The sequence below is a fragment of the Pollicipes pollicipes genome, unplaced genomic scaffold (genome assembly GCF_011947565.3).
Source record: "Pollicipes pollicipes isolate AB1234 unplaced genomic scaffold, Ppol_2.1 Scaffold_592;HRSCAF=675_pilon_pilon_pilon, whole genome shotgun sequence".
Taxonomy (NCBI): domain Eukaryota; kingdom Metazoa; phylum Arthropoda; class Thecostraca; order Pollicipedomorpha; family Pollicipedidae; genus Pollicipes; species Pollicipes pollicipes.
Window position 1 is genome coordinate 1,754 of NW_023596782.1, and position 9,400 is coordinate 11,153.

The 9,400-nt window shown below is 53.3% G+C and overlaps 1 protein-coding gene across 1 annotated transcript; it reads right to left on the reverse strand.

Moving 5' to 3' along the window:
- Positions 1 to 1,330: 1,330 nt before the first annotated feature.
- On the reverse strand, positions 1,331 to 6,360 carry LOC119104156 (cation-dependent mannose-6-phosphate receptor-like). Its single transcript, XM_037227839.1, has 6 exons — positions 6,330 to 6,360; positions 5,630 to 5,700; positions 4,447 to 4,577; positions 3,786 to 3,876; positions 2,916 to 3,137; positions 1,331 to 1,630 (listed from the first exon to the last, which is right to left on the reverse strand). Exons 1-6 carry the CDS (start codon positions 6,358 to 6,360, stop codon positions 1,571 to 1,573), a joined length of 606 nt encoding a protein of 201 aa, XP_037083734.1. The 3' UTR covers positions 1,331 to 1,570.
- Between the last annotated feature and the right edge of the window lie 3,040 nt (positions 6,361 to 9,400).

Consider the following 9,400-nt stretch of genomic DNA (forward strand, 5'->3'; position numbering starts at 1 on the left):
GCCCACAGGATCAAAGGAGCTCTTAACAACGCCACGCAGGAATGGTGGCGTCTCGCGGGAGGGGTTAGGGCTAGGGTGCCTGGTGACTACTCATTCGCCAAGAGGATGCCAACACAAAAACAAAACACGAAGACGAAATTGTAATAAACGCTTGTATGGTACGCGCAGAATACCGCCAGAACTACACAAAACAGCAGGCCGCATTCGCAAATCACCACCTCACGAACATTCCCATTTGAGAGCACGGAGATTACGCATGCGTACTGTAATTCAGATCAGTGACGTCACAGGAAGACCCACATTTCGCGAGCCGTCAGGCGATAATCCCACGGAACAAACGCTACCACTCTCAGGAAGCCACATAAACTGCGCCATCAGGCGGACACAGGGCACATCATCCTACATGGTGCCACACCGGTATATTTATTGTTTTGCCAAGCCATATTTATTGTCTTGGGTGCATAACTCTGTGCACTCATTGCTAGCATAGAGATCGTCACAAGGGTTGCATCTTATTTGCAATTTGAGCCTCATAAAACAGAGATTATGTGATGTGATGGATTTTTGAGACGGTTTCCCTCGCTTGGAATGCTCGCAGTTATTAAGGCCTCGCGTCCATGCTGCGAATAACAACGCCATCACAGTGTCGTTGCAAGGCACTCAACAAGCCTCGGTACTGATGAACGCTACGAACACCAGACTCGCGCCACAGGAAGCCGTTGGAGGTCAAGGTCGCTCCGCCAGCACATCCCACGAACGTCACGGCAACGAGTCGCCACATAAATCCCCCAATCAACATCCGGCCAACGAAGACAAGTTATAGGCTTCCCGCGAGGGAGCTGCGAGTCCGACTGTTTCACCTGTGGCCGTCAGCTGTCACGCTCAGCGACGCGACCCCCGCACGGAAAACGTCAGTGCCCACCTCCGCACTACACATACGTGCGGCGATTACATGCGACCGGGCATTTGCTTCCCTTTACGCCCTCGACAACGGCGTGCGATTTCTCGAGGCGCGGAGCATCTCCTGAGCTGGCGTCCAGTCCTCGTCCATCGCCTTCGAGGCGCAGGCCGCGTCTCACGTACACATTGGCGAGCGGCAGCCCGCGTTCAGCGACGTAACTCACACCCAACCGGCCGAGGGCCGCACACAACACTGGCGGCCCAGTGAGTTCCAACGGCTCACGCGCATCCCCATACCGGTTGTCCCATAGGATGGACTGAGCCGCACGCTTCATCACGAGCAGATATCACGTGGCCGTACCGCACATAAGAGGAGGTGGAGCCCATCCCAACGCATATGAACCCAGACTCGCGCCCGACGTGCCCACAGCATTACCAACATAACCTACACATCCGGTGACTCCCGAAGGCACTTTCTCAAGACCGCCGACGTCGAAGCTTCCCGCGCTGTCACGCTCCTCGCTGATGCCGTAAAGCGGTTGACTGGTTGCACAGGTGGGCCATTCCGACCATCCGGTCGTCCGGCACTGGCAGCGGAAGCACCGCCGCGCCGGCGCGTCGGCAGCGGTGACTGGAGGCGCCGATGCTGAGGGCCTGCCGGCCGGTGCCTTCAGATCTGATCGTAGGTGGTGTCGGCCCTTCGGCAGGTGATGCAGAACGTGACGCCGTCCTGGGAAAACAGTTTGCTGCGGTGACGAGAGCGTTGGATGCGAGGACTGAAAACGGTCGGCGTGCCAAGCTACTTGAGGTCCATGATGAAGACAGCGGTGTATAACGAATGAAGGCCCAACATGGCCCGATTATCAGCTGCAGGTGACCTGGCGTACACACATCCTCCCGAATCCAGGGTTGATACGACAGCAGTGTATAATGAATGATGGCCCAACATGGCCCGATTATCAGCTGCAGGTGACATGGCGTACACACGTCCTCCCGCATCCAGGGTTGATACGACAGGTGTATAATGAATGAGGGCCCAACATGGCCCGATTATCAGCTGCAGGTGACATGGCGTACACATCCTCCCGAATCCAGGGTTGATACTACGCCCTGCCCACCCGACCCCCTCGGCTTACATCCGTGGCTACGTCTTACCGAGCATCCTCTCTGAACTCCCTCCTGCCTCTCCCTTTCTCTCGTCCTCCCTGGTCTCTCCTCTTCGGTCCCATCTCACACCACGCTCCTCTTCCTCCCTCTCCCCGTCCTTCACCACCCGTCCCATACTCATTCGTTCGCGCCCTCCGGTGCAGCTCCATCTACTTTCTTTCCTCTCACCGACATCCATAATTCCCAGGTTCACCTGCCCTACTCTAAGACCAAGACACCCTCCCATAACGCCTCCACTCCCCTCGCAAAGGCTTCATGACTTCTCTCAAGCGGCAACAGTGACCCCTCCTAAGAAGCATCGGCAATGATGACTGGTTGTGCAGATGCTAACCCCGTGCCAACTGGCGGCCCCGATCTGATCTGATGTGATCTGATCTGATGTGATCTGATCTGATCTGATCTGGTGTGATCTGATGTAATCTGATCGTAGATCTGATCTGATCTCACGCCAGGTCAGTCCTTGGACACGTGATGCGGTACCGACAGCGTCCTGCAAAAACGTGTGGCTCCACGGCCACAACCGTTCCCTGGGAAGAGGGGGAGGGGGGGGGGGGGTCGACAGGGTTCCTTCTGTGAAAGGAAGGGGTAGGGTGGGCAGGACAGAGTATTTAAACCAGATGGAAGCGCGTGCGTACGCCATGTCACTATGAGCTGGCAACAGGTCATTTTCGCCTTCATGTCATGTCGTCCGCTCAAGGTCTTCCTTTCAGACTCCACCCCGAAGAGTGTTCCACTCACCACATCACTCAACCTGACAACCCTGTGCCAGCACACCGCAGCGCCAGACGGACTCCACGTCACATCCGGCCATCCCTCCCTGAAGGGGGGGGGGCGACCACCCCACTCACCCGGACCAGGCCGGGCAGGCTGGCCCAGAACCTCCTGTTCGGCAGCGCCTCCCAGCCGGTGGCGCCCACCACGATCCTGCGGTAGGCGACGCCGACCAGCAGGTAGAAGCCGGCGCCAGCCACCAGCACGATGAGGAACACGGCGCCGCCGCTCAGTCGGGTCGGGTGTCGCTCCTCGGCACAGCCGGCCGGGCACGCGCAGCGCGACGTCAGCGTCATGTTCTGCCAGGGTGGGGGGGGGGGGGGGTGAGAGGGGGTGATGGCGGCGTCCGTGCCCGCTGGCGGGCGTCGGCGCCTGAAGGACACTTCTTGACGTGCTCCACACCGTCGGCGCAAGTGTTAACACTTCTCAGGAAGAGCGAGCCCACACAAAAGAAGTCGGACGTGCAGAGGTGCTGTATATCGATTATGATTTGTGGGCACGATGATGACGACTTGTGAGACTTGTGAGAAATGAGCACGGTTTTAGGGCACGCCCATACGTGATAGCGTCACTAGCAATTAAAGCGGCATTTTAGGACCTCGCACTGCCCTGTGGGAGGGAAGCAAGCAGTAGCGGTCCTAGCGACAAAGACAGCGTTATAGGGCCGCGGACTGATCAGTGGCCTGAAGATGACTTCTGCCGGTGCCCACGTCTACCCGGAAAACGATGCCGAGCACGGCCATATGAACACAATGAAGGGAATGGATCTGGATGGTGGTGTGAGCGCAACTCCTGCCACCCCGTGATGGAACACGGCGGCAGCAGCGTGGACAACTGGCTCGCCTCGCAGCGCCCCCCCCCCCCCCCCTCCCCCTAACATGTCGTTAAAGGAAGTGAAATAGCCGCATCAGTGGTCATCACGCAACGATCTAACTCGATCCACTCACGTATTCCAGAGGGGTGCCCCCGTTTTGCCGGAACACCTCCAGCATGGGATCGCCGCGCGACCAGTCGCACCGCAAGGACACGTTGGTGCGTCTGCAACACGAACGGCACTTTAATTAAACTGAAACATATATGCAACCGACAGACGTGACATGACAGGTTTTTAGACTCATGCATGCAGCGAATGACACGCATTTCGCCGCGTTTCACCATATAAACTATTGTTTCCGAAGTAGTGCGCGCGTTATGGTCAAAACACAACCAGAAAACAACTGTCAATCACGTAGGTCATTTACGCATCACAGCGTGGAAAACTGCAAGGCACGTTGCGCCATCAGGCGTTCATAGGAGAAGACACATCTGCTAACAATGCACACTGCGTCTTAAACATGCTCCCCCGGTGGCGGGGGACTCGGCCGACGGCCGTCAGCGGAGGAGCTGCTGACGACCGTCAGCGGAGCTGCTGACGACCGTCAGCGGAGCTGCCGACGACCGTCAGCGGAGCTGCTGACGACCTCAGCGGAGCTGCTGACGACCGTCAACGGAGCTGCTGACGACCGTCAGCGGAGGTGCCGACGACCGTCAGCAGAGCTGCTGACGACCGTCAGCGGAGCTGCTGACGACCGTCAGCGGAGCTGCTGACGACCGTCAGCGGCATCAGACCTGCAGTCCTGGCCGTCACAGCCCCTGTAGCTGATGTAGAACAGATCGCGCGTCTCGTCCCAGCCGAACTTGGTGTCGCCCAGCTCGCCCAGGTTGTAGTAGGCGTTGCTGGCGACGTCCTTCTGACACACCTGAGGCGGAGGCGAAGGTTGGATCTCCGGGACCGTTTTCGGTTTGGTGTTTTGGTCGGCAGCACGCCCCTTTAAGATGTCAGACTTTTCTGAGACGCACAAACACAACGAACCGCTCTACACCGAGTCAGGGTCCGCCACATCCAGTGACCGCTGTTTCAAACCACAAGCGAAACGTCTCGTGTCCATCACCAACCCCACGCCAGCCCGGCCGCGTGCGTCGCAGGCCGCCGCATGGCCTCCGCTCCGGACTTTTCCTCACAGTGTGTTGCAAGGCAGTTTTTTGTCAACACTTTTGAACGGATGGTTTTAAGGGACCATTGCCCGCGCTGAGCAGTGTTCCTTGTGTGAGTCGCAACCCCATCCCAGACTGTGAAATTACGGGTCAACAGCAGAGTTTATCCGCCAAGGGCAAACGCGCCGTGATGCCCAACACGGTCCGCGTCAACCTCTGTCATCACCTGACCCTTAGCGCGACCTCTGTCGCTGGCTGTAGGTCATTCCAGTCGCAGGGAAAATGGCGAGCCTCTGGAGTGACCCGACTATACCCCGCCGCGGGTGGTTGGATTGGCAGGCAGGCGCTCCAATCGCCTGAGTTATGGGGACGGACGCCCCCATAAGGCTTTCATACAGTACCTTTTGCCTTGAATAATTCAAAGCATCTGGTGAACCTTTGTCCTATTGCGCATGCTCAATGCACAGGACTGAAGGGAGGTAACTATCAACAGCCATCATTGCCTCATAAATTAAGGTACCACACTGTTTGGTCACAGTATTACAATGGGAACTTTTATCAGGCTCAAGGTACAAATAAACCTAATCTGCTCCTGCCCCCTGTTTGACCCTCTGAACTACAGGATCGGGGAACGTGCGTCAACACCCGCCTAGCCCATGCGACAGAGATCAACACGACACGTATGATCTGACGTCGCAATCGCGCCGTGGAACGTTTAAACGCCCGTGAAATATGCAGCGATCCGGAACCGAACCCGAGACCTTCCGGTCGCAAGTCGCCCCGCCACGAGGACGTCTCTAGACGCTGCGGCTCTTACCGAGACTCCGGTGCAGACGCCGTTGGCTTGCGGCAGGGCGAAGCTGCGACACGGGTCGTAGTAGTAAGGTACTGCCGGCCGTCGGCGCTGGTGTGATTCACCTCCTCGACGTCCGCGAACCTGGAGCACGGCAGGCAAACGATGACGTACGGAAAGGCTGGCCAATGGCGTCGCGAGCGTGGCGGCGGTGGAGAATTTGGCGTATGGCGGCCAGTTGAACGATCGCCTCGAACTTTAGGGGGGGGAGGACGACGACACCAAGCAATGAACACAGAAAGTCAGGCAATAAGCCAGAAATTGATGGTAAAACCTGCACTATGATATGAACATTAGGTCACATGCTTCTTACAAAAGGGGCACAACGCACGTCGTCACGCTCCTTTCATGAAGCCGCAGCGAGACTGCACTGGCCGTAACAGCGCTCAGGGGCATGGTGTAACCGAGATTCGAAGCCGGCCTCACGTGGAAGTCTAAGCAAACTAATCGGCCATTACGCCCCCTTAGTCACAGACTTAACTCGATGGAAGGGTACGATGCACTTGGCCATAACCAACACGCATGCTCCAAAAATTATTCAACAGATTATCTCACGCGCAGTGGCCAGCACCACGAGCTAAATGTGGACCTAGCGATCTGCGTCGCCACAGGGGCTTTACGACGCCCTCAGCTGCTCAGGCTATACAGCGTCGCTGCCTCTCACCCTGGCAGGAAGGGCGGGCACCACGAGCCATAGCGCCTACAACCATAACCATGAGCGGAGCATGGACGTGACGATGATGATTGGGGTTTACGGGCGTGCCGACAAGGTTAGGATCGTTTCACGTCCAGGGATCACGTCGCGTCCAGTGGGATCATGGGACCGCCGGTGAGGTGGGGAGGAAGGGGCTCGAACCCCCTCCTCCATCTTGGCGATGAGCTAACGTCTGGGCTCCTGGAACTCCAGCCGAGCTTGCACGGTTCCTCATATCCAGCGTCCGAGAGCTCAGCTCATTACGTTGACCAAACCTACCCCTAAAACGTGATTCCTCCTCGGATTTTGACCGCTTAAATGTGGGTTTCCGCTGTCAGGTTCTTATTTTCAAAATAAGAAACTGTTCCACAACATATTATTGAACGGAAAAATGTTTTTCCATTTCAACCTTGTTTGAAACTGCAGTTTTGCGAGAGGCTCACAACTGGGCGTCATTCGCAGAAACCATGTTAGCGAGGCAATCCGTTATGATCATCCGAAGTATGCTCCATTTGTCATTCAGGGAAGGGGATCTGAAATGTAAAAAAGTGTTTCCAGAGTGGCGTAGCCTGGTACTGGCAGACTAGTGAGCGTGAACATGATGCAATATCCGTGAAAAGGCGATGACAAATGGATCACGTGGAGTGTCGACAAGCCTCCACAGGTGAAGGAAAACTGAACTTGTGTGCGACCTCCACAGACCTGTCGGGCCACAACATGGCCATCTTCAATAGCAGCTCAACATAAGTTTGACAGTGGCAGCGCAACATTATGGTCAAGCGTGGATGTGAATCATGCTCAGGTTTTATAAAATGTTGCATGACATTGAAGTCAGGTATTGCAGGCATTGTGGCATGCAAGCAAAACATGCTTCTCTTCCCACTTATAGCTCAATTAGGAGTTGAACAAATATAACCTTATTAAGGTGTTCCACTTCACACAAAATGATGCTGAGTAACCTGGGAGGAAGAGCATTTTCTGCAACATAAGCAGTATGCAAACAGGGGAAAGAATGGTTGAAAATAGACAAAAATAAGTTTGTAAAGTTATGAACAGCCCCTGTGCTTGTATACACACAAAAGAAGGAAATCAAACCATGTCTGATGAATTATGTTACACAAGGGTTACATCACCATCATGCATGTGCCCTGGCCTGGAACCTGTGCATGGTGGTTGGGTCTCAAGGTTGGAAGGAGTGAAAAGGCCAGTGTACTAAAGCGGGAGTTTACAGACAGCAGAAAAACATAAGTAATTCCCTACAAATTTTCCCACCAGGTTTTTACTTCAATCAAGGTCACTTGTTCAACAGGTTATAAACACATAAACAATGACTGAAATGACTGAAGACCCTGAGAAGGAAATGCAATTTACACATTGTTAGGCCAGTATGTATCAAATAATACACATATCTGAATGCATTGATGAAGATGTACATACACTGGGCTTTTGATCCACTGATGGCATCCAAGCTAATAAGTGTTCCATTTTCCAGCTTGCAGGTGCAAACATGGCCTGGAACCTTTACACAGGTCTTGCCAAAGGTCATCCAAATGCTTGTCCCTAGCACCACACAGGTGAGCAGCCAGCCTGACTTCAGCATTTTGATAATCAATTCTTGTCATCAGCTCCTGAATCGGTGCATTGATTCGGCTTTGACCTGTAAACAATGAAAAGCGTGAGGTGCCAATAATACTACAGGGCTATGTAAAACTGCAGTTTGTTCCAGATTCTTGAGTTGGCTCACCAATAATTTTGAGTTGTTATTTGCATGAATTAACTAGCACAACTTTGGCTCAAAATATTCAAAACCAAATTCATAGAATTAGCTGTGAGTGACAACAAAAACAAGATCTGCAGTCATCAACACTTACACTTCATACTGCAAGAATACATTGTAGGTCAATTGATGTTTAAGACTGAAATGCCATAAATGAGCATAAAACAGAGACATCTAAAAGCCATGTTATCATCTTACCTCAAAGACATTAATTACGCAACGACGGCAACCGTTGGCCTGCGGCACTGTTAATTTGTTAAGTTGATGACACCACACTGATGTCCAGACTGACACAGCTGATGTATCATGACCATCCCATTCCCGGCGGATCAAAGCCAGAATTCGTCTTTTCAATGAGTTTTTACGGACCGCTGATGGGTCGAAGGTGGTGTTGATGGAGAAGCGGCGGTGCTATATAAGTAGACGTCACTTACTTTTCAGGCCTTCCAAAAATGGGTTCCAATGACACGATTTTCTTGAAAATTGGACAATACGTTGCTCCAAGACGTTAGTTCAGAAAATCATACTATCCCTACCATCACCCAGCTCATATACTGCCACATACCGGTACTACTAGCGTCCGCCCAAAAACCCCGTTTTTTCAACGCCAGTGTTGATGAATGGGATACGGCTTCTCTAGGAAGTGTAGGTGAATTATGTACGTGGTAGCTGATGATGACGTGATTGCCAAACGAACTGCAGTTCGCTGCAGGCCATTGCTTTGGCTGTTTCGACTACGTGGGTTTGGTTACCCTTTTTTGTATGACGTTCTGCGTTAATGATATTACTGGGGTACCAAATAAGCGGAAATGAATGTTCGAAAAGTACCGTACCGCGTACCGCCGGAGTAACGAAAAAGTACCGTGCCAGGGGCGTAGTTTCTCAAAGTAAGTGCGGATCGTGAAACCAGATGAAACCTAACCTCTATGATTCGCCTCAAAGTGGACTTCTTTTGAACTTTGGAGGAAATTTTAGAAGTTTTATCCCTTTCCACAACTTTTTCCTCCTACGGTCGGAAGGGCTGGATCTTAAGTTAAGGGCTTGAAGCTCCCGCCCCCTTCCCTCGCTCAGCTGAAATGGAAACTTCACTTTCGTGCTGTGCTTTCCAAGTTGCTGCATTTTGAAACGTGATTGGAGGTATGGGGTTCACTGAGGCCGCTAGTCCCGCGGATGATCAAGTCGCGGGCGATACAACCCACATGTATGAATGAAATCACTCAAAAACTGTAATCAATGTAACCGACATGCCCAAACACAGGCAAAA

Excerpts from the sequence above, each read along its gene's own strand:
- LOC119104156 (XM_037227839.1), bottom strand. The coding sequence starts at position 6,360 with ATGGCTCGTGGTGCCCGCCCTTCCTGCCAGG. Across the intron at positions 4,578-5,629 it reads GCGTCTGCACCGGAGTCTCG|GTGTGTCAGAAGGACGTCGC; the intron begins GTAAGAGCCGCA and ends CCTCCGCCTCAG. Across the intron at positions 3,877-4,446 it reads TGTGACGGCCAGGACTGCAG|ACGCACCAACGTGTCCTTGC; the intron begins GTCTGATGCCGC and ends TTCGTGTTGCAG.